The sequence below is a fragment of the Ctenopharyngodon idella genome, chromosome 15, assembly GCF_019924925.1.
Source record: "Ctenopharyngodon idella isolate HZGC_01 chromosome 15, HZGC01, whole genome shotgun sequence".
Lineage (NCBI taxonomy): Eukaryota > Metazoa > Chordata > Actinopteri > Cypriniformes > Xenocyprididae > Ctenopharyngodon > Ctenopharyngodon idella.
The window spans coordinates 35,053,694-35,078,380 of record NC_067234.1 but is presented as its reverse complement, the minus strand read 5'-3'; the positions used below and the strand labels follow the sequence as shown (position 1 = coordinate 35,078,380).

The 24,687-nt window shown below is 36.8% G+C and overlaps 6 protein-coding genes across 13 annotated transcripts in view; 5 read left to right on the top strand and 1 right to left on the bottom strand.

The window, feature by feature from the left end:
- The first annotated feature begins 295 nt into the window (after positions 1-295).
- On the top strand, positions 296-2,399 carry LOC127495851 (ecto-ADP-ribosyltransferase 5-like). Its single transcript, XM_051863240.1, has 3 exons — positions 296-450; positions 669-756; positions 833-2,399. The coding sequence occupies exons 2-3, from the start codon at positions 706-708 to the stop codon at positions 1,967-1,969; spliced, it is 1,188 nt and encodes a 395-aa protein (XP_051719200.1). The 5' UTR covers positions 296-450; positions 669-705; the 3' UTR covers positions 1,970-2,399.
- On the top strand, positions 389-22,073 carry LOC127495853 (NAD(P)(+)--arginine ADP-ribosyltransferase 2-like). 5 transcript variants are annotated; one of them, XM_051863244.1, is made up of 5 exons: positions 16,078-16,104; positions 16,190-16,277; positions 20,491-20,849; positions 21,027-21,114; positions 21,189-22,073. In XM_051863244.1, the coding sequence occupies exons 4-5, from the start codon at positions 21,064-21,066 to the stop codon at positions 21,933-21,935; spliced, it is 798 nt and encodes a 265-aa protein (XP_051719204.1). In that variant the 5' UTR covers positions 16,078-16,104; positions 16,190-16,277; positions 20,491-20,849; positions 21,027-21,063; the 3' UTR covers positions 21,936-22,073. The 5 variants fall into 5 exon arrangements, with proteins under 5 accessions (XP_051719208.1, XP_051719207.1, XP_051719203.1 ...); XM_051863243.1 differs by lacking the exons at positions 16,078-16,104; positions 16,190-16,277; positions 20,491-20,849; positions 21,027-21,114 and adding exons at positions 5,286-5,337; positions 8,635-8,722; positions 12,238-12,333; XM_051863246.1 differs by lacking the exon at positions 16,078-16,104 and having other exon boundaries at positions 16,200-16,277; positions 20,579-20,849.
- Positions 4,979-6,548, top strand: LOC127495855 (NAD(P)(+)--arginine ADP-ribosyltransferase 2-like). Its single transcript, XM_051863250.1, has 3 exons — positions 4,979-5,137; positions 5,250-5,337; positions 5,414-6,548. The coding sequence occupies exons 2-3, from the start codon at positions 5,287-5,289 to the stop codon at positions 6,185-6,187; spliced, it is 825 nt and encodes a 274-aa protein (XP_051719210.1). The 5' UTR covers positions 4,979-5,137; positions 5,250-5,286; the 3' UTR covers positions 6,188-6,548.
- Positions 5,065-24,687, top strand: part of LOC127495856 (ecto-ADP-ribosyltransferase 5-like) — a 47,446-nt gene continuing 27,823 nt past the window's right edge. For both annotated transcript variants that reach the window (XM_051863253.1, XM_051863251.1), the window contains exons 1-2: positions 5,065-5,137; positions 5,250-5,337. The gene's annotated coding sequence lies outside the window, so the exon portion shown is untranslated. The remainder of the gene's footprint in view (positions 5,138-5,249; positions 5,338-24,687) is intronic.
- LOC127495854 (ecto-ADP-ribosyltransferase 5-like) lies at positions 9,384-11,288 on the bottom strand. The gene is made up of 2 exons (XM_051863249.1): positions 10,617-11,288; positions 9,384-10,540 (listed from the first exon to the last, which is right to left on the bottom strand). The coding sequence occupies exons 1-2, from the start codon at positions 10,665-10,667 to the stop codon at positions 9,749-9,751; spliced, it is 843 nt and encodes a 280-aa protein (XP_051719209.1). The 5' UTR covers positions 10,668-11,288; the 3' UTR covers positions 9,384-9,748.
- Positions 12,315-17,982, top strand: LOC127495857 (erythroblast NAD(P)(+)--arginine ADP-ribosyltransferase-like). 3 transcript variants are annotated; one of them, XM_051863257.1, is made up of 4 exons: positions 12,315-12,333; positions 16,190-16,277; positions 16,537-16,615; positions 16,692-17,982. In XM_051863257.1, the coding sequence occupies exons 3-4, from the start codon at positions 16,565-16,567 to the stop codon at positions 17,442-17,444; spliced, it is 804 nt and encodes a 267-aa protein (XP_051719217.1). In that variant the 5' UTR covers positions 12,315-12,333; positions 16,190-16,277; positions 16,537-16,564; the 3' UTR covers positions 17,445-17,982. The 3 variants fall into 3 exon arrangements, with proteins under 3 accessions (XP_051719217.1, XP_051719215.1, XP_051719216.1); XM_051863255.1 differs by lacking the exon at positions 12,315-12,333 and adding an exon at positions 15,959-16,104; XM_051863256.1 differs by lacking the exon at positions 12,315-12,333 and having other exon boundaries at positions 16,272-16,615.

Below are 24,687 nucleotides of genomic sequence, written 5' to 3'. Positions count from 1 at the left end.
GCAGTTTCACATCCAGATGCTGAGATTTTCAGAAAACTTAAATATATCTCACTGCATTATGTAATAAATAAAAGAGGACCTGAGAAAGGAATGACAACTGAGTGCAGTTTCACATCCAGATGACCTGAGAAAGGAATTACATTTTTTAATAGTTGTACAAGTTGACAAATTAATCTTAAGTACTTTTATGCAAATACAGAAAAAGTTTGTCCCGTGTGAAACCACACAGACCAGACCTTTATAAGTTTTAGTAAGTAGATAATTGTGCTATTTAGATGATCCATGCATCATGATCTAACGCACACACTTTTATGCAATATTAGGGAAAAAAGCAAACTTCCTCATCTTTTGGTTTAAAAACTGCTGTTGTCATCAGGCTGGATGAAATTCTTTTCTCGTCATTGCTCCTGAAGAACCTAACAAAAAGACAACCACGTAAAGACAATTAGGGTAAGGTAAAAGATTATTCTGACATATTGTTTTATCTTAACTGTTATGTCTTCTTGTTGCATTTGTTATTATTGTTGATAATTGGTGTATAAAATAGTTTTGCTAATGTGCTAATTACAGTAAAAGAAAACTGTATTGTGTAACGGTTTAATTGTGCAGCATATTGCAATTGCAGTGATGTGTTTTGTATTTGTTAAACCCTTTTGTTGGTCTTTCAGCATCTGTTCTTCATCTGAGGGGTTTGACTGAATCAAGATGCTGCTGATCATTGAAGCTCTTCTTCTCATTTTATCTGCTCCAGGACAGGTAATCTTGTGTTCTAGTATAAATATTACAGATATGAATACTGATGATGTGATCATTATGATTCCTGTCGCTGCAGGATCACAGAGCTGCTGTTGAAGGAAAGATATATCCACTGGATATGGCACCGAATTCTGTCGATGATCAATATGACGGTTGTACAGAGAAAATGGCACACCTGGTGAAGACTAAATATCCTGAGAAGGAAATCAATAACTCAACTGAATTTAAAAAGGCTTGGCAAGAAGGTGAAATGAATGCCACAGCACCAGAGGGCAACTTGACAAGGAATAATTCAATCGCTATTTATGTGTACACTAACTTCGATTCTAGTGTATATAGCAGTTTTAATAAGGCTGTTCATTATGGTAAACAAAACTACACAGAACAGACATTTAAATGGTATTCACTTCACTTTTTGTTAACAGATGCGATACAGATATTGACTGAAGCACAAGAGAAATGCAAGCTTACTTATCGTGGTACAACAGTTGAATTTTTTAAGAATATGACTGGTGAAGTGGTTCGTTTCGGCTCTTTTACATCCTCCTCGCTCGATCGTACAGTAGCAAAAAGTTTTGGAACTAAATCTTGTTTTGAAATCAAAACTTGCAGTGGTGCTAATGTGATCAAATATTCTAAGTACCCTGAACAGAAAGAGGTGCTGATTCCTCCATATGAGAAGTTTAAAGTCACTGCCGTCCGGACAAGACAATATCAGAAAGATCTCTGGTGTGAGACTGTGTACGAGTTGGAAAGCTCTGGAACAAGAAGTGACTTGAACTGTTCAGTGGCATTCAATAATTCAATCAGGTTCACCAAATATACATCAACATTTAATATGTGTGCATTTTGCAGATGTTTTTGCCGAAAGATAAGGGCCAGTCGTAGCTATTTTAAAATAAATAGGTTTGAAGCATTTACTGACGTAGGCAGATTATGTGGTTGCCTAGAAGAAAACTGGCTGGAAGAACACAGACTCAATCAAGCTGATAGAAACGTTTACATAGAGGACCATCTGCTCAATCCCACTGTCAGAGAAATGTACATAGAGAACCAACAGCTCAGGAGATGCAAATTCAGTCACACCCATATTCACACAGGACGAGAAATTAGTCAGAAACCGCGCTGCTATCAGTTCTTGTATTCTGTAGGAACTGACCGCATTACCTTGGCATTACTAAAGCCTTGCTGTAGAGTTTCAGTAATACTTTAAAATTTATGTTGAATGCTTTAAATTTACATTCTTATATGATTTACTTCATTTCCAGGTGAATAATTGACTTTTTAATTCTTATTTTTAAGGAATCAATTACTTATTCAACAACACAATTTCTTATGATTTTCTTGAATAGTACAAAAAATGAATGTTCTAAGGATCTATCACTCATTTAGCACATATTCATTTACTTTACTTATACATTTTTACATTACCATTTCATTTTATGTTGGGTGCTGTACTGTCTTCAGAAGTAAGTTCCATCTCAAGCTCTTGATATCACAGGTCAGTGTTGTGAAGCTGTTATTTTCCATCGGCTTTGCTATTAATAGCACTTGATGAATTTGTGCTGGTCAGATGAAGTTAGACTGAGCACTGAGAAAGATGCAACTAACATTAATAAACTCAGCTTATTGTTTTACCATCACTTGGTCTCCTGATTGCTGCTCTTCCGGGATATGCTGGAATATTATGCAATACCGCAGGAAATTAAAAGGGGAAATACAAGACTCTAGGCTCTGCAGCAGGACTGTTAACCACTCAGAACTGAGTTGAGAATGATTAACAACCAAAATAGCTATGTGTTTAATGGCAAATTCAAGTTCACACTCTTCAACTGAATTATAAATTTTGCCCACTCCTGCTCTGGATAAATTGGATATGCAGACTGACAGTATGTATCTGTCCTCAACCTGACCAAAACCCAAGTCTTTACACCGTCAGAAATTATTCAGAATTTACAAACCCGATTCTAAAAAAGTTGGGACACTGTACAAATTATGAATAAAAAAGGAATGCAATAATTTACAAATCTCATAAACTTATATTTTATTCACAATAGAATATAGATAACATATCAAATGTTGAAAGTGAGACATTTTGAAATGTCATGCCAAATATTGGCTCATTTTGGATTTCATGAGAGCTACACATTCCAAAAAAGTTGGGACAGGTAGCAATAAGAGGCTGGAAAAGTTAAATGTACATATAAGGAACAGCTGGAGGATCAATCTGCAACTTATTAGGTCAATTGGCAACATGATTGGGTATAAAAAGAGCCTCTCAGAGTGGCAGTGTCTCTCAGAAGTCAAGATGGGCAGAGGATCACCAATTCCCCCAATGCTGCGGCGAAAAATAGTGGAGCAATATCAGAAAGGAGTTTCTCAGAGAAAAATTGCAAAGAGTTTGAAGTTATCATCATCTACAGTGCATGATATCATCCAAAGATTCAGAGAATCTGGAACAATCTCTGTGCGTAAGGGTCAAGGCCGGAAAACCATACTGGATGCCTGTGATCTTCGGGCCCTTAGACGGCACTGCATCACATACAGGAATGCTACTGTAATGGAAATCACAACATGGGCTCAGGAATACTTCCAGAACACATTGTCGGTGGACACAATCCACCGTGCCATTCGCCGTTGCCGGCTAAAACTCTATAGGTCAAAAAAGAAGCCATATCTAAACATGATCCAGAAGCACAGGCGTTTTCTCTGAGCCAAGGCTCATTTAAAATGGACTGTGGCAAAGTGGAAAACTGTTCTGTGGTCAGACGAATCAAAATTTGAAGTTCTTTTTGGAAAACTGGGACACCATGTCATCCGGACTAAAGAGGACAAGGACAACCCAAGTTGTTATCAGCGCTCAGTTCAGAAGCCTGCATCTCTGATGGTATGGGGTTGCATGAGTGCGTGTGGCATGGGCAGCTTACACATCTGGAAAGGCACCATCAATGCTGAAAGGTATATCCAAGTTCTAGAACAACATATGCTCCCATCCAGACGTCGTCTCTTTCAGGGAAGACCTTGCATTTTCCAACATGACAATGCCAGACCACATACTGCATCAATTGCAACATCATGGCTGTGTAGAAGGAGGATCCGGGTACTGAAATGGCCAGTCTGCAGTCCAGATCTTTCACCTATAGAAAACATTTGGCGCATCATAAAGAGGAAGATGCGACAAAGAAGACCTAAGACAGTTGAGCAACTAGAAGCCTGTATTAGACAAGAATGGGACAACATTCCTATTCCTAAACTTGAGCAACTTGTCTCCTCAGTCCCCAGACGTTTGCAGACTGTTATAAAAAGAAGAGGGGATGCCACACAGTGGTAAACATGGCCTTGTCCCAACTTTTTTGAGATGTGTTGATGCCATGAAATTTAAAATCAACTTATTTTTCCCTTAAAATTATACATTTTCTCAGTTTAAACATTTGATATGTCATCTATGTTGTATTCTGAATAAAATATTGAAATTTGAAACTTCCACATCATTGCATTCCTTTTTTATTCACAATTTGTACGGTGTCCCAACTTTTTTGGAATCGGGTTTGTATATCCCCTTCTGATTGGCTGCATTGTGATAAAGAGTGGAACTTTTGCTAAAGTTCAAGACAAGTGCATACAGTTCGGTCGTGACAACTCTCGGAGAGTTTAGCATGGTGCAGTCTTAGAAATAAAGGTACAAAAGCTGCCACTTTTCAAAAGAAACACCCTTGTTTTTACCTTTTAGGTGTTGTATATTATAAGCACTAATAAGTACTCTTTAGGCATTAATAAGCACCTTTAAGGTACCAATAGGTACAAAGGTGTACCTTTTGAAAAGGTAATGCCCCAGTGACAGCGCTTGTACCTTTATTTCTGAGTGTGGATATGGCAACGTCAATGTATTTGGTCTTTGGCAGTATATATCTGTTACGCTGCTGCTGCTGTTGATGATGTTGATAATTGCTGCTGCTGTAGAGCAAGTACAGAAACTTGATGTATACTGCCAATATGTCTACAGATGTGCTATTGCTGCATATATATAACATACATGAAAAGAACTGGGAATAATTTCATTAATATTTCTTTTGTTTAATTCAGAATATGTCTTCCAACTGTAACTTTCATCGAGTCAGAGCTGCTCAAAGTACAACTTATGCATGTTAAGCCAGTGTGAAACCACACATAGACCTTCACAAGAGTTGTGTTAAGAGCGACAGTTTAGTTGAGCTGAATGCAACAAGATCACACTTCAGCTCATATTCCTCAGAAAACACACATTAGCGATATAAAAAGCCACTTCAACCTCCTCATATGTTTGTTTGACGAAGCGTTGTCATCTGACTGAAAGCAAATTACTTTCTGATCTTCTGACAAAAACAGACAACAGTATTTTCAGGTAAGTTTGGGGCTAAAGTACAAGGTCAGGGTCATTGTGGAAATCACATATTCCTATGGAAGTGGTATAAATGTAGTATTTGTGAGACGCTGTTGTGTTTCTTGTCTTTCAGCATCTGTTCTTCATCTGAGGGGTTTGACCGGATCAAGATGCTGCTGATCGTTGAAGCTCTTCTTCTCATTTTATCTGCTCCAGGACAGGTAAGATTGTGTTCTAGTATGAATATTACAGACATGAATACTGATGATGTGATCATTATGATTCCTGTCGCTGCAGGATCACAGAGCTGCTGTTGAAGGACAGATATTGGATATGGCACCGAATTCTGTTGATGACTATTATTACGGCTGTAGAGAGAACATGGCTAAAAATGTGAAGAAAAAGTATCTAAATAAGGAATGCGATAACTCTGAATTTGAAAAAAATGAATTTAAAAAAGCTTGGGATGTAGGTAAAAAAGCTTTGGATCAGAAAATATCGAAACATGATACCTTGAAATGTAACTTCATTGCTATTTATGTGTACACTGACACAGCTTTTAACATATATGATAAATTCAATCATGATGCTCGTAATGGAAAACAAAACTACAAAGACGGGACGTACAAATGGTATTCATTTCAATTTCTATTAACAGAAGCGATAGAGATTCTGAGGAAAAAACAAAATAGATGCTTTAACACCTTTCGTGGTACAAAACTTACATTTAATGGGTTTGCTTTTCCAAGCATTCGTTTTGGCTCGTTTACATCCTCCTCTCTTGATCGTAACATAGCAAAACGTTTTGGAACTAAATCTTGTTTTGAAATCCGCACTTGTTTAGGTGCTGATGTGACAAAATATTCTAAGCTTCCTTATGAGAAAGAAGTGCTGATTCCTCCTTATGAAATGTTTAAAGTCACTGCTGTCAGGACAAGAATATATCAGAATGATCTCTGGTGTGACACTGTGTTCACTTTGGAAAGCTTTGGAACAAGAAGTGAACTGAACTGTGCTCTATGCAAGAAAGAACACAACGAAGTACAGTGTTTGCTGAACAAAGTGCTTTGAAATTACATGATATAACCATGTTCATCAGTTCAGGACCTCTAGTGTGACATTGTGTTTACTTTGAAAAGCTATAGAAAAATAAGCAATCTGAACTGTGCAGTAGAATCCAACAATGAAAAACTAGTTGCTTTCTTTAACAGTGTAACAATTTTAACATTATTTTGTTGTGTGTTAACCTGTAGATACTGTATGTTTCTCATTATCAAACACTGATTGTCTTGCTTTATTGAGTCACAGCATTATTTTGTCTGATTGCACAATTAGTTTCACATGGTAAACTTCAGAAAATTATAGTGCTTAATTTTTGTTTTTTGTCAGTTTCAACTTCTATCATCCAAATAAATCTCTTTGATAAACAAAACATCTTGTGTTTGCGTGTTACAGTGGGAACATAAATCAAAAATTATGGCTTCACAACATTATCCTGTTATGTTGGAAAATTTGAGATGAAAAATGTCCCTCATCTCTAAAACATCACACATAATACACTTAAAAAATATTTTATATATAATTGTTTTTCTTTTAAAGTAAAATGAAAGTAAATTACATGTATTACTTATATGTAAAATGACTAACCGTAAAATAACTAAGCCTTTTAGTTTTTCGTATGTTGTTGTCGAACGAATGTACCCTAAATGTGCAGCGTTGGGGGTCCTTGAGGACCAGGGTTGAGAAACACTGCCCTGGAGAACAGGCGTTCAGTCCTGTGAGCCTCCAGGAGCAGAGCTGAACACCCCTGCCCTAGACCACTATCAGCATCATACTGCATCAGTCAAATGTCTTGAAACTGCAAAATGTGTGTGGTGCACTATTTTTTTTTTGAATGATTATCAATAAAAGATTGTTCAGCTTAGTTTTGTTCTCGTTATGTAAATTTTGGAATATGGCTGTGTGTACTTACACTCTTGAATGCTATCAGTATTATTATTGCATAAATTAGTATTCATTGATGAAAGGGATTTTTCTGCAGTTTCATGACAAAACAGGGCTTAATTAAAGGGTTAGTTCACCCAACAATGAAAATTCTGTCATTAATTACTCACACCCATGTCTTTCCACATCCGTAAGACCTTCGTTCATCTTCAGAACATAAATGAGGATATTTTTAATGAAATCTGAGGGGAGCAACACAACTTACACATTCAAGGTCCAGAAAGGTAATAAAGACATCACTGAAGTACTCCATGTGACTCCAGTGGTTTAACCTTAATTTTATGAAGCTATGCAAGTGCTTTGTTTGCACAAAAAAAAAACAAAAAAAAAACAAAACAAACATAATCCAGCGCAATCCAGTAGGGTGAGGGAGCATTATTCTCATTATTGCGGTGCATTATGGGATTGAATGAAATTTAGCAAACTGGCAGCTCCAGTAGTGATGAAAAGATTGATCTTGAACTCTGTCATGGAAACTAGCATGTAAAAACCTTAACTAAAAATGTAATTATCAATTAAAAAAGAATTTATATCTGTATTATATTATGCTGTACCCACATTGGACCAGCAGATCGGAAAGCAGATTGATGGGTGATTCAGGTGAGACAAGAGAATTAATTTGGCACGATCCTCCCAGTGCATTATGGGTATATTCTTGCTGGCTGTCCCGTCAACTACTGCCCTGTTTAAGAGTACAGGGGTGATTTAGGATACATTGAATAGCTGGTTCAGGTGTGTTGGATTATGGTTGGAGATTAATTCTGCAGGACAGCAGCCCTCCAGGAGCAAGGAGGAAGATCTTTGTTTTAGGTGTTTACATGATCTTATACAACTTTTTTTAAAGGTTAGTTGCAAGGCCTTTTTTATGAGATAGAGACAGTAAAGATGAGACTGGAATTGATGGGGAGAAGAGTTGAGGATGGGGTCGGGAATCATTTTATTAATATTTCTTTTGTTTAATTCAGAATATGTCTTCCAACTGTAACTTTCATAGAGTCAGAGCTGCTCAAAGTACAACTTACGCATGTAAAGGTTTTTTTAGCCTTTTTTAGTAAGCGTGAAACCACACATAAACCTTCATAAGAGTTGTGCTATGATGAGACTCGCTTTGCAGAAAAGCGTCTGCTAAATGACTAAATGTAAATGAGATCAACAGTTTAGTTGAGCTGAATGCATCAAGATCACACCTCAGCTCTTATTCCTCAAAAAAAACACACACATTATTGGTGTTATAAAATGCAACTTTATCCTCCTCATCTGTTTGAAGGGTCATTGTCATCTGACTGAAAGCGAATGACTTTTCTGATCTTCTCTTTTCTCGTCATTGCTTCTGAGCTCCTGAAAAAAAACAACAAAAAAAAAACCTCAGAATCTGACAAAACAGATATTTTCAAGTAAGTTTGGGGTTAAAGTACAAGGTCAAGGTCAATGTGCAAATCTACTGTATGCACATGTTCTATAATATGATATAAATGTAGTATTTGTGAGCTGCTGTTGTGTTTCTTGTCTTCCAGCATCTGTTCTTCATCTGAGGGGTTTGACCGGATCAAGATGCTGCTGATCGTTGAAGCTCTTCTTCTCATTTTATCTGCTCCAGGACAGGTAAGTGTGTTCTGAAGTCAAACACAGACTAACATAACAAGTACTGCATTATGAGGAGCTCAACATTTTAAACATTTTATACATCACAGACACACTTCAGCTGTTATATCCCACAACATGCGTATTATCAACCATATAAAACATATAAAACCTTCCTCTTCCCTTAGTTAAAAGCGTTGTTGTCATCTGACTGTGAGAGCGAATAACTTTTCTGATCCTTTGCTTTCATCATTGAGGTCCCGAAAAATAAAGATAAACAGACAACAATATTCACAGGTAATTTTGGGAGTAAAGTATAAGGTCAACTTATTGCATATTTGACAGTTTTCAAGAGAATTCCACAAATTTAAAATGATGTTATGTAAGAAGTGGGTGAAGCACACACAACCACTTTATTCATTTGAAGTCATTCCAAATGATTAATAAAATAACCTTGCCAAAGTTATGAGAATATTACCTGTTATCTGGGTGTCTAGAGTGTTTTTTATTGTTTATTGTAGACAATGACCAGCAGGTGGCGCTGTGACCACACTAAACAAGTGCATTCAAAGCTCGCAACCATGGCCTGCTTCCCAATGTGTACTAATTATTATAGTATGTTACAGTAGTACTTTTCATAACTAGTTATGGTTGACATAACTGTCAAGCACCACAGTACATCTTTTAATTAATAAATAGCTTTTATTGATACAATATTTTAGTTTGTTCTTTATTATTAGATCAGAATCAAGTCAAAAGCTGTCATATAGTCATGTTACATGTATTTATGGCCTATAGAGCGTGTTGAAACATTTCACAAATATACATGTTTATATAACAAGATCACTTGGTGCCAGTCACGTGAAATTAAAAACATACAAAATAGTGCATTTAAATAAATTGATAAGATCGAAAGATAATAAAATAGCTTCTTTTATCTCATTGAACACTATAACACTGTCCCCATCTTATTCAGTTAAGCATTACATGCATTTCAATAACAATATTTATTTAATATCAATGAGATACATGCAGTATATCTACAGGTTAACTGGTTAGCACTTTGCAAAGTAAAGTTAATGTTAGTAAAACGTTAACAAAAGCAACCCGGTTTCCACCGTCACATAATGCACAGTTCAGGTCACTTCTTGTTCCAGTGCTGTTCAACACAAACACAGTCTCACACCAGAGATCACTGTGATTTTCTCTTGTCTTGACGGCAGTGACATTAAACGTCTCGTACGGAGGAATCAGCACCTCTTCCTCCTCAGGAAACCTAGAGTATTGTGTCAGATTCGCACCTTCACAAGTTTTGATTTCAAAACAAGAAACATTTCCAAAACCTTCTGCTGTTGTACGATCAAGAGTAGAGGATGCAAATGAGCCGAAACGAATCGTTGAGTTCAGAACATTTCGATTAAATTGGACACTTGTTCCTCGATAGGTTGAATAGCATTTGTTTTGTGTTTTATTTAGAATCTGTATCGCGTCTGTTAACAGAAAGTGAAGTGAATGCCACATGAAGGTCTTGTCTGTGTAGTTTTGTTTACCATTGCGAACGGCATTATTAAAATCAGCATATACATTAAAAGCTGAGTTAGTGTACACATAAATGGCGACTGAATGATTCTTTGTCAAGCTGTCTCCTGGTGCCGTGGCATTCTTTTCACCCAATTTCCAAGCTTTTTGATATTCAGGCGAGTAAGACAGTTCCTTCTCTAGATACTTTGTCTTCACCAGATTTGCCATTTTCTCTGTACATCCCTTATATTGATCATCAACAGAATTCGGTGCCATATCCAGTGGATATATCTGTCCTTCAACAGCAGCTCTGTGATCCTGCAGCGACAGGAATCATAATGATCACAACATCAGTATTCATGTCTGTAATATTCATACTAGAACACAAGCTTACCTGTCCTGGAGCAGATAAAATGAGAAGAAGAGCTTCAACGATCAGCAGCATCTTGGTTCAGTCAAACCCCTCAGGAGTACTGTATGTTTACTATTAGAGTCTTTTACTTTACCTCCAAATTTACCTTGTTATTTTCAGGAGCAATGACGAGAGATCAGTAAAGGCAGTCGCTCATTGCCAAATGGCAATAATTAAGCCAAGGCATGAGGAAGTTGGCTTTTTCAAATTATCCTATAGTGTGTGTGTGTGTGTGTGTGTGTGTGGTCCTGTGTTGTGAGGACCAAATAATCCTCCCAAAGACAGCAATACCAGTCATTTTTGACCTTCTTTCTTTTTAACTGCACTTTTTAACTGTTTTGGAATTGGGGATGGTAATTGCAAGCAAAATTTTTGCCTAAACTTACTTGATAGAAGACTTCAGCTGCTCATCAGTCCATAGCCGTCGTTGTCTGATTCTCCTTTTCACGAAGGGCCATACATTTTCAATAGGAGACAGATCTGCTGTCCAGTCAGTCACATCCACATGTGTCTGTCAAACCATGCAGAATAATTACCATGGACTTCCCAAGAAAGATTTTATCTTGATGGCAGCATATGTCTCTGTAAATTCCCAATATATGCCTCCACGTCAATAGTATCTTCACACATATGTAAGTCACACATGCCGTTTACACTGATGCACCCATATACATGACAGATGTTTGCTTTTGCACTTGATGTAAGTCTGGTCCCTTTTGTCTTTGCAACTGAAAATTTGATGTGCGTTTTTCCATTTCTACTGTCTGTTGGACCATTTAAGATGAGCTCGGGCCCAGAGAGCCCAGTGGCCTCTCTGTATAGAACGGATGTATAGATTTCTCCTTGTGTAACAGAGATTCAAGTTGCATTTCCTGATGGTTTTCCATAGTACTCCTGAGAACATGTGGCTGTATTTAACTCAGTAGAATGATGGTTTCTCATGCAGTGCCATCTTAGGGGTCAAAGGTCACACACATTCAATGGAGGTTTCCTGCCCTTCTCTGGACTACCTGAATCTTTTCACAATATTATGTATTGTAGATGGCAATAATTAAGCCCAAGGTATGAGGAAGTTGACTTTTTTAAATGATCCCATTGTTGTAGATGGTGAATGACCTAAATGCTTTGCAATTTTGCACTGAATTTGGCACAAATTAATGAGCCATGACCCATCTCTGCTTTCAAAGACTGAAATGCTCCTTTTACACCCAATCACGATCCCCTCACCTATTACCTGCTCATTGTGGACTGCTTCAAAACAGTTCATCTTGGATATTCTATAATCTTTTCACTTTTATTTTGCCTCCGTCCCAACTTTTTTGGAGTGTGTATCCATCAAAATCAAAATTTGTTTATATTTACAAAATACATTTAAATTTGTCAGTTACACAAATAACAGATTCTTGATTTTATTTCATTTTACAAAATGTCCCATTTGGGGTTGTATGATAATATACGGATTTTTTTTTTTTTTTTTTTTTTTTTTCAGGTAAATTTGGAGGTAAAGTACAAGGTGATGTACATAGGATAATCTGTGTACATAATGCTATTGGAGTGATTAATGTAGTATTTGTGAGACGCTGTTGTGTTTCTTGTCTTTCAGCATCTGTTCTTCACTGGATCATCTGAGGGGTTTGACCAAATCAAGATGCTGCTGATCATTGAAGCTCTTCTTCTCATTTTATCTGCTCTAGGACAGGTTTGTGTTCTAGTATGAATATTACAGACATGAATACTGATGATCTGACACATGATAAAACATGCTAGGCAGCTTATAAAACTTTCAAACTTTCAGACAAGGCTTTGTCAAGCCAATGAACCTTACTTTCTAGTTCTATTATTAATACTGCACTTCTGCAGTTTGAATACAGCGTTATTTACTGGTCAAAATGTGTAAAATACATTACTTAAATTATGCTGTAGTTTAAAGTTAACCCCTTACAGAAAACTCATTAAGGTCATGCACCTTTCTGCATCTTCAAACTTGTTCACACATCCTTTTCACTATTACTCTGACAAAGCTTCAACCCTGTTCTCATAAAAACCTGTTGTAAGTGTCATTGCCACCATGCTCAGAGAAAACCACAAAGGTTTGGTTCACCCTATCAAAAACTACCAGAGATGTCATGGCTTTTCTTCTTAGCATGCAATAACGATGACTGATAAACTGAATCAATATAAAACAAACTGTTCACAAAAGTGTTGAGCAGTATTAAAGAGTGATTCAGTCATTTCTGCAGCACACATATTGAATCACTCACTCATTTCTTACACTCACCAGGTCTGTGAAACAAAAGTAGTTCAATGGCCCTAGCTCGAATATCAAAATACACCAACCCCATGCCTAAAATACATATTGTACAGTCATTGTTATGTGTTATACACAGTTCCAACTATATTAGCCTATACAATGTGAAAATAGTTTGTATTTGACCGAAAACCAGAAGTTACAAATGACTGTCAATGAATAGAACACTAAATACAATCTTGGCTTTAATAAGATTTTCCCAATAAACAGGCAAAAATTTGCCTTCTTCTCGGGTATTTGCGAATAGCTAAGATTTGAAATAGCTAAGTATTACTTTCTCAAAACTACTCTTTTAGCACGTTTATACTATTACAGCTCTCAAGGTTAACTAATCGTGAAACGTGTTGATTATAGCATTACATTTAGATCTACAGCATTATATTTAGATCATGGCATGAAAGGTTGCAGTGATGAACATTGTAGCCGATCACTAACAAATGTTTTCATCATAACTAACAGTGCAAACTCGATGTAAATAAGAGTTTTGGTGCGAGTCCAGAACTCAGACATTGATAAACTCACTCTGTTTGATTGACAGCTCGATTGTAAAGGGAGCGTTCTTTGATCGCTTTCTATATATAATTTAATCACTGTTTAAATAACAGATTATTTTCATCCTACTAAGAGAAACAAGGGGAAGTTGAGCGTTTAGTCACTGGTTTGATTTACTGACACACAGACAAAGATCATCTGACTGTACATGAATCATTAATATCAGATCAGGAATTATATTAACACAGTTACTGACATATTGTTGCATTACTGTCGAGTCCATATCGGAAAAGTCTGTTTGCACCGAAATGCGAATGATTTACCAAAGAATCCACAGTGAAATGAACCGAATACAAATAAATAAAGCTCAACTGAGACATTCATATTGTTTAAAAATAAATAACCATATTCCTAGCATTAGGATCCTTTGAAAGGTAATGTTATTTTAGTCCTGTATCGCTCTTCTCTCCTCCTCAACTCACTAACACACCAGTGGGCGGGGCTAACGCTGCAATGATGAAGTAGGCGTTGATTTCTTCTGTGGAGGCGGAGCTTCATCTCTCTATAGACACATTCTAGGATCAGTCGTCCTCTGGGTCTGGTGTCAATAAAAGCTTTTATTGGACTAACAAGGAAGATTTCAGTTCTGAAACTTACAGGATATTCTTATAGTACGATGACCTCTTATATATCAAAAGCTCAAGGAAAAGTTGATTTCTCAATTCATGACCCCTTTAAACACAACAGAAAATGTGAAAGAGAATTTACTCACAAAACTTGACGTCTGACAGCCAGCTGTCTTTGTGTGCATGTGATTCAGATACCACAAAAACCACAGCCAATCAGAAGAGAGTGTGGGTGGGCTCTCTCGGCAAGAGCACAGCAGACACAATGAAATGGGCAAGTACATAGTAAAATTCATAAATATTACACCATTTAAACATTATTTAAAGTACATACGGAGTGAATGAACCAATCTTTGTCATAGAATACACTTTGTTTGTTCGCATTGACTTGACAGTTTGAACATTCTTGTGCCCATTTATTTATTTTCAAGATCTGGTGAATTAGCCAGTGTTGTTTTCATTACAGCTAAAAAGCTGGGAACAGATATTCAAATTCACATTAGACGCATTTAACATTAAATAAAGCACATAAACAGTACCTGATATTATCATTGCCATACTTTGTGCTGTTGTTCCAGCCGCGACGTCGCAGAGAAATAGAAACTTTTTCTGAATTAGAATTGTCGCGGCTGGTTAGGACAAAAACTCTGATTAACATGGAAAAGATACCTTTTATCGCTTGTCACGGCGTCGCGTCCTGTCTGGTTAGGACATGGTGTTAGAAGTGTAAACTGATATAGCTTTAAAACGCGTGGAAATAATAAACTTTAATGATGAAAGAAGAACTACGCTATCTGTGAGAGAGATCGTGATAAAGATGATAATCAAAACCAAGTGAAACAGACGTAGGCCAGTAAGAGCTGTGTGTGTAAACTTCACCCCCACTGAACTAGTGCTCTAGAGACTGACTCTAGGGTGTTTATCCTCCTTGTTAGAGCGTCCGACTCCCATGCCGGCGGACCCGGGTTCGAGTCCCGCTTAGGGTGAGTGGGTCGAACAGGAGGGGTTACAATACTGCAGTGAGTGAGGTTTAGGGGGGTGAGTGTAACAGACGTAGGCTAGTAAGAGGTGTGCATGTAAACCTCACCCCCACTGAACTCAAGTAGAGCTCTAATGACTGACGCTAGAGACTGCAGTGTTTAGCCTCCTTGTTAGAGCACCCGACTTCCATGCTACAGACCCGGGTTTGAGTCCTGCTTAGAGCAGGCAGTTCGAACAGGAGGGGTTACACGAGCAGATGTCTTGTTAGTACAGAGAATCCAATTGAGGCAGGAACTGTGACCGTGGAGGGGGGCGGGGCACAGCAGCTCATTTGCATGTAAAGGCACATGCACGAAAACAGCCTGTTCTTGACTGTCGTCAGAAATGGGCATTTACAACATGGATTTATAAATGATCTGTGAGGTATTTTAAGCTGAAACTTCAAAGACACATTCTGGGGACGCCTGAGACTTAAATTGCATCTAGTAAAAATAGGCATTATAGGAGCCCTTTAAAGTCTTAAAGAAAATCCAGAGCTTCTCACTCATATTTTCGACATTTTCTGCGGATTGTTCATGTGCGTTTAACTTGTAAATACAATCTTTGCGTCATGACTCGAATGCACCATTGGCAACCTTGTTCCTCAAAGCTCGATGTCTTACTTTTTCCAAATCATTATGCAAAATGTATTTTCATGCCTATTGTGATCTCAAAAATTCTGGCCAGTTGATAATACCTGTTTAAAAAAACACATCTCTTTAACCTGGCATATACATAACACATTATCAACTTTTTAAATTCAAATCAGTTAAATGATTGTTAGCTACATAAGCTAGGTCAGCCGGAACCAGAAACACTTCCTATAACATCCGATGTACTTGTTACACCATAAGAAGAATGGCATCTGCGCTAATATTAGTCTCTCTGGTTATTCTGAGTTTAAATTAGTCAGCTGGACATGGGCCAAATCCAGATCAGATGTAGGCCTGCACCCAGACGCGGCCACAACACATCCCTGAAACGTCAGCAGAGATCGTGTCAACTAGGCAGCAGCGTTGGGAAGGTTACTTTGGAACTGATGCATAAATTATTATTTAGTGTCACCCTAAATAAGACTGAACTGATTGATGAGTTTGTGTCTCCTGCAGGAATCTGGAGAAATTCATGCACATTTCCTTGATCAGAATCTGCTCATCATGGTGTCGCACCTGTTTTCTGCTGGCACTGACATGACAGGTTTGTTCTTTTGTCAAATCACACATTAACCAGTGTTGCATTAGCTAAACAATTCAGATGAGCTGGTGCACCTGTGATCACACTTCAGCGATCTCAACACACAAACAAAGACATTTTCAGCGATATAAAAACCCACCTACCTCATTCTGTTAGTTTGAAGAGTTGCTGTCATCTGTCTGTGAGCGAATTATTTTTCTGGTCTTCTCCTCTCACCATTGAGCTCCTGAAAAAAAAGATAAATAGACAACAATATTCTCAGGTAATTTTGGGGGTTTGACCGGATCAAGATGCTGCTGATCATTGAAGCTCTTCTTCTCATTTTATCTGCTCTAGGACAGGTAAGCTTGTGTTCTAGTATGAATATTACAGACATGAATACTGATGATGTGATCATTATGATTCCTGTCGCTGCAGGATCACAGAGATGCTGTTGAAGGAAAGACATTTCCACTGGATATGGCAAAGAATTCAGTTGATGATCAGTATAAGGGCTGTACAGAGAAAATGGCAAATCTGGTAAAGACTAAATATCTACAGAAGGAAACATCTGACTCAGAATCTAAATTTTCAACTGCTTGGAAACGTGCTGAAAAGATAGACATGTCACCAAGAGACGGCTTGACAAAGGATAATTTAATTGCCATTTATGTGTACACAAACCCAGCTTTTGAGCTATATAAGAATTTCAATAACGCTGTTCAGAAAGATAAGAAAAAATACAAAAACAAAAAATATGAATGGTATTCACTTCACTTTTTGTTAACAGACGCAATACAGATTCTGAAGAAAACACAAAAGAAATGTTTTCCAACTTTTCGTGGTACAAATATTCAATTTAAAAAGAATGTTCAAAACAAAAAGGTTCGTTTTGGGTCATTTGCATCTTCCTCTCTTGATCGTAAAGTAGCAGAATTTTTTGGAACTAAATCTTGTTTTGAAATCCACACTTGTGAAGGTGCTAATCTGACAAAATATTCTAAGCATCCTAAGGAGAAAGAGGTTCTGATTCCTCCTTATGAGATGTTTAAAGTCACTGCCGTCAACACTAAAAGAGATCAGAAAGATCTCTGGTGTGAGACTGTGTATAAGTTGGAAAGCTCTGGAACAAGAAGTGACCTGAACTGTGCTCTGTTCAAGAAAGCAACCAAGAACATAACAAAGTACTAAGGATGTTATTGAAAGTACTGAAAGTGTCTTTGATGTTATCATGTACATCAGATACAACATTTTTCCTCTTGGTTTAGTTTTTTTTTTTTTTAATTTCAACATAAAAGTTATTTTTATGTGACCCAATTTAATGGCCTTCAAGTGATTTTATATTTTTCTCCAATTCATTTCTTCATTTATACTTTGCATGAACAATTTTAGTGCTTGCCATCTATCTAACTGCCAGCTATAGCATATTAACTGCTAAATGTGTGCAATGCAGCTTGCAGCAATAATCAACAGAATTAAAAAAAAAAAAAAAAAAGAAAAGAAAAAGGTTTTGTTTCTTGTTGAATTTATTTCAATTAACTTTTTTAAAATGAAATTTTAAATATAACCTTTTCTTTAATATTTTTCATCCTAGTCATGTTGGAGATTGAGAGGTTCTGTGATGGAGCTTTTATGGTTTCATTGTAAAGAAGCAGCTTGTGGTTTTGTTGTGTTTGGCTTTACTAATACCATGACACTTTATGAAATAAACAATAACTGCTAAAACCTGCGCAATGAAGTCTCTTCTTAAGTGTTCGTCCCATTACATTAATTTAAAAAAGTTGTTGCTAGCTAGCAGTTCAATGAAAAAGATTTATTTCAGTAGTAATAATTGATAAATTCATTTGAACTGTATACACTTGTAAAATACACACAAGAATATTATTTATCTTAAGCAGAGGAACTCAGAGTTTGCCCTGCATGAAACCACAGGCCTTCACAAGTGTTGCATTAATAGATGAGACTGATGCATCATGATTTAATCAGCTCTACACTGATCTCACTGAAATAAGATTCTGAACGTGAAAATTTTACTTTGTGGTATGTACCACAAATCTGAAAGTTTGAATCTGAAAAAAGAGGTTTAAACATTAAATTACAGGGTTATATACTAGTATATAACTGAAGCTAAAGATTGTAAAATCAAGCTTTTCTCGTTCTTACTGTTTTTTAGTTAGTTTATGTACTAGCATAGCATACATCTACCCGATTAGCCCACAAGCTTAGCTTATATTAGGTGTTTTTTGTTTCCAACATCTGTTTCCAGTTTGTTTTATTTTGCAATACATAGGCATTCATTTTATATTTCAAGCATGTTGTTTGTGCATTTAATGTAATAAACATCATACAATAGTGAGATAGGTTATAATTAGTCAAGGCTACACTTTTTAATCAGGCTTTACCACCTGGGTCCTAAAGGAGACCCGTTTCCTGGGGAAAGACTCGATTTTTCATGACACCGGACCACAAGACTTGTTGATTGTAGGAATGATTTCACAGTGACAAGAGGTCTCATGGAGACTTGCGAGATTAAATGTGACTAGAGAAGAAAACACATGGAGGACGATCAACGATGTCTCGCAACATCCAGTTGGTGACGCTTGCTCGTTCTCATTGGTTTTCGCAGGTATCATGTCAGAGGCAGCCCGATCAACATGCAAACATGTTTTGATATTTACAAGTTGAGATCAGGGACTCTCCGTCTCGATTGGCAGCAGCTAAATAATTGTAATAACACCACACAACAGAGTATTTTTTTGGACAATTTTGAAATTTCTGTCATGAATTACTCACCCTCATGTCGTTCCACACCCGTAAGACCTTCGTTCATCTTTGGAACACAAATTAAGATATTTTTTTAAGAAAACTGAGAGCTTTCTGTCACTCCATTGGGAGCAACGCAACTTACATATTCAAGATCCAGAAGAGTAAGAAAGATATCATTAAAGTAACTCCAGTGGTTTAACCTCAATTTTATGAAATGACGCAAGTGCGTTGTTTGCACAAAAACATAAATTACTACTTTATTTAGGGAAATATTGACCTGCAGCCCAGTAGGGGGAGCACCACGACCAGGGGCGTAGCATCTGGGTATGCAGGGTATGGGCCCGCCAAAGGGGACCTTTTAATTAAAACAAGAGAACGAATGATTAATTTGTGGACATGATTAACATAATATATATATATGCATATATATATATATATATATATATATATATATTTTATATATATATATATATATATATATATATATATTCATATATAGGTTTGTAGCTCGTTTTCAAAACTGAAGCTAATAAAGAATTTTTTGTGGAGCACCACACCACAGAGCATTCATTTCGTTGAGAATATTCAAAGCCATAAATTAAACACCAAGGACATTGTGGATGAATGTGCTGAAAGAAATGCCAGAAGAATGCAACTAAAATGAGTGAGTAGCGTTTTCTTTTTACATTTTCGGCCACCATGTCAAGATTGTATTTGCATACAGTAGTTTAGTATTTTTCCATTCTGGTTGTGAACAGGTTTTGGGTAGAGATATGCCACTTAAGGTTGCTTTTTTTACAGCACTCATTTTTTACTCATTTATTATTATGTTTACATATTATTATTATTCATTACTAATTACAGACGTCTGTGTTTTGGTTTGGATGGCCTGATATTATGTACTGTATTTATAAAGCATTCAGTGTGTTTAGTATGGAATTTCTTGATTCGCTAAAATGAATGTCTATAAATGCCTCTTTAATGTACTTTGAGGGGAAAGCGGGGGCTCGTACGGGACTGACACATGTGTTGTGTTGAGTCAGGAGTGGAAGTTTTTCAGTGAATGTGCTTTGGATAATATTATTTCGTAAATATAGTGGTGAATTAATATTGCTTCAATTTTAAACTGAGGTTAAACCATTGGAGTCATATGGAGTACTTTAATGATGTCTTTCCTGGATCTTGAATGTGTTAGTTGGGTTGCTCCCAATGGAGGAACAGTTATGTTATCCGTGTCATATTTCATCTGCAAAAACAATGTTGCAAAAACAACTTTTAAAAAGATCAATTTGGCCATTAACTTCTAATGCATCTAATGTATTAATATGAGGAGAGTCTCTGCATATATTTACTCTTCAGATACAATTTTTTTTTTTTTTTTAAGGAACTGTACATCTACTGATGCATAAATTAGTATTTAGTGTTGCCCTAAATAAGACTGAACTGATTGATGAGTTTGTGTCTCCTGCAGGAATCTGGAGAAATTTATGCACATTTCCATGATCAGAATCTGCTCATCATGGTGTCGCACCTGTTTTCTGCTGGCCCTGACATGACAGGAAAGCAGAGTTTGGTTTGTCCTTTGTCAAACCACACATTAACCAGTGTTGCATTAGCTGAACAATAGAGATGAGCTGATGCACCGTGACCACACTTCAGCGATCTCAACACACAAACAAAGATATTTTCAGCAATATAAAAACTCCACCTACCTCATCTCTTGGTTTGAAGGGTTGTTGTCGCCTGGTTGTGAGCGAATGACTTTTCTGATCTTCACTTCTCATCTTTGAGCTCCTGAAAAAGAAGATACACAGACAACAATATTCTAAGGTAATTTTGTCGGTGACGTAAAAGGTCAATATACATCATGGGTTTAACTGAATATTTGACATTTTTCTAGATGGCAAAAATACCACATTTTAAACTGTATTATGTATGAAGTCACTGAACACATATTTTGTCTAGATGTAGTATTTGTGAGCTGCTGTTGTGTTTCTTGTCTTCCAGCATCTGTTCTTCATCTGAGGGGTTTGACTGAATCAAGATGCTGCTGATCATTGAAGCTCTTCTTCTCATTTTATCTGCTCTAGGACAGGTAATCTTGTGTTCTAGTATGAATATTAGACATGAATACTGATGATGTGATCATTATGATTCCTGTCGCTGCAGGATCACAGAGATGCTGTTGAAGGACAGATATATCCACTGGATATGGCACCGAATTCTGTTGATGATCAATATAAGGGCTGTAGAGAGAACATGAAAAAACAGGTGGAGAGAAAGTATCTGAAGAAGGAAACATCTGACCCAGAATCTGACTTGGCATTTGCTTGGAAAGATGCTGTAAAGAAACACAAGACACCAGGAGATAACTTGACAAGAAATCACTCAATTGCCATTTATCTGTACACCAGCTCAGGTTTTGAAGTATATAAGAATTTCAATAATGCTGTTCGTAATGATAAGAAAAAATACAAAAACAGGACATACGAATGGTATTCACTTTACTTTTTGTTAACAGACGCAATACAGATTCTGAAGAAAACACAAAAGAAATGCTATTCAACATATCGCGGAACAAAAATGAAATTTAATAAGACTGTTCTGAATAAAGAGGTTCGCTTCGGTTCATTTACTTCTTCCTCTTTGATTCTTAAGAGAACAAGCTTTTTTGGAAACGTATCTTGTTTTAAAATCCACACTTGTGAAGGTGCTGATCTGACAAAATATTCTAAGCATCCTGAGGAGAAAGAGGTGCTGATTCCTCCTTATGAGAAGTTTGAAGTCACTGCCGTCAGGACTAAAAGAGATCATAAAGATCTCTGGTGTGAGACTGTGTTCAGTTTGAAAAGCTCTGGAACAAGAAGTGACCTGAACTGTGCTCTGTTCAAGAAACCATTCAAGACAAAGTACTAAAGATGGTACTGAAAAAAGCACAATATAATCATCAGTTCCAACATTGTTTCTTTTGGTTTAGTTCGATTATTCTTTGTCAGAAAACACAATTTGTTTAATTTCAACATAATGAAATAAAGTTATTTTTAAGTGACCCAATTCGGTTTCCTCAAAGTGATTTCATACCTTAGTCATGTTGGAGATTGATAAGAGTTTCTGTCGTGTTGGAGTTTTTGTGGTTTTCATTGTGCAGAAGAGTGACGCTTGTGGTTTTGTTGTGTTTGGCTTTACTAACACCATGAGCAATAGCTGCTAAAACCTGAGCGATGACGAGTCTCTCAAGTGTTCATCCCAATTAGATTCTGTCAACAATTATTTAAAAAGAATTATTTCAGCAGTAAATAATTGAGAATGACTATTATTATTTGTTTGAATGGACTTTTTCAAGTCTTCTTAGAGGTACTTTTAATGGCTGGAAATGTTTTCCTCAAACTTATACTCAAGATTATTACTCATCTTCACCCCAGCCTCTCATGCACATATGTTTTGGTCTTGTATAAAGCTTAGGGACTTCTGGCCAACTGTTTCTGAGACTGTCTTTGTTTTTTAGGTAGATCAATCTATCATGTAATCTTACAAAGATACAGTCTGATAGTATAGCTTTTATCATGCTCTAAGCCAAATGACTTATATTGCTGAAGTAGCTGGGTCAGAGGCCTCCAACTCCAACATAATGGATTCACCATGTCCTCTTTTTCTTAAAGCTGGAAAATAGTATGATTGATACTAAACGCAGACGTTAAACGGAAAGAATATAGATGAAACCTGCTATGATTACCCTACTATTAAAGCATAAAATTGACAAATAATAGGCCTACATAATATGCAGTTCAGGGGACATTGTATTAGCCCTACAGTTACAGCATGAAATACTATTTAAACCTTACTTATATTCTCTCACAATTCAGACTTTTTTCTCGCAAATGCGAGTTTATATCTCCTACTTCGGACTTTATAACTCGATTTGCAGTTCACTCCTATTAGTTATGAACTGCAACGCGCAATATGGCGGAATTTGTCCCACCTTTAAGTAAAAGAGCCAATCGTTGATTGATAAAGTCGTTGCGTCACTGCAGCTGCCGTTAGAAGCTCTGGTTCCCATAGAAACCTGAGACTCACTTGCTCGACTACACATGCGCATTGGGTAGTCTAGCCTGAAAAATAAGCTTTTTTAACGCTATTTGAGCATAAGAAACAACATTTATGGGGCAGTTCATGTCAGATTTTGTTGCTGATTTAAAATATGTTCTTTGTGAGTTCGCCAAGCAGTTTTTGAGATTTCAGGATTCTCCCATTCAAATAGATAAGACTTGGTCTTGGATGCCCGAAATATGGCCGCCGAGTGAACAGACTTTCCTTGAAAGTGACTGTGATTTAACTCAACAATTGCGAGTTTGTCAATTCTGAGGGGGAAAAATACACACTCTAAAAAACACTGGGTTAAAAACGACCCAAATTGGCTTGTTTTCAGCCCAAGGGCTGCGTAAATATAGGACAGAACACATGTTGGGTTAATTTAACCCAGCAAATTGGGTTATTTATTTAACCCAGGATAATGGGTTGATTTAACCCAGCAATGGGTTGATTATTTTTTTCTATAATACTAGCTTATTTTTTCTTTTACTTCATACATAAATTAAAGTTTACGGATTAACTTAAATCCTCTAACCTTTTTTCAGATACTCCACACAACCACTGCATGATTCCTTTATTTTCTATCATATTTTATAGTATAGCATATTTTATGTTCATTTTTAATACATATTGCCTACATTTAAGCTCATTTAACAAGCATTAGAAGTAAAAATTAAACATTCAGAAGAAATTCAAGAGTAATCGACCAGTCTCTGTTGTCTGTTTCCACCGTGACTGCGCTGGATCTCGTGCCGGAGATGACTCGCGTTCGGCGGGGGAACTGATAACTTCAGACCGCCGCCTGCGTTTCACTTGTAGCTGCAAAATGCTGTGACTGACTCCATAATCTGCCCATAAATAATCAGTGTGCAATTCCGAGAACATATTTTAACATCTAAATATTTATATTCTGTATCTTTTTAAATAAAATCATAAAATTTTATGCAAGGCTTCAGGTGTTTCCATCACGCAAAAAGACCGACGTGACACTCGTTTAGGAGACTCCCATCGTGCCCCTGTATGTTGCTTTGCATAAAATTGAACAATATACAGAACGATAACAAATTTTAAGATAAAATAAAACGTGCACAAACCTGTATTTTACCGAAGACATGCACCAATTTGACGGAGCTGCACTGCTCTCTCCTGAAGAGGGCGCAAAAAGCCCGCGGTAAATAACTCAACCACTGGGTTATTACGTCTGACCCAGGATCTGGGTACCACAAAAACTACCCAAACACTGGAAAAATAAAATAATTTGTTATTTTCTTCACCACAGAAAAAGTCAGAATCGGATGTTAGTCACTAAGGAAAATCACTGCAAAATGTAGTTTATGATTATGATGAAAGGAGTTTAACCATTAGGGAATGTTCTGTGATTTTCACTGACTGTAATAAATTCTCTCGTTTTTCTCCTCTAATCCTCACTCACGAAGACTGTTGATGTTGATTGAATACCATGCAAATCTATAATCTTAAGTCCTTTTCATTTCTTTGTGCAGATCGTCTTTTTTAAAGGAAAAAATAACGCACAGGCGCTAGGTAATTTTCCCCATATTATTTTCCCTCCTCTCGACGC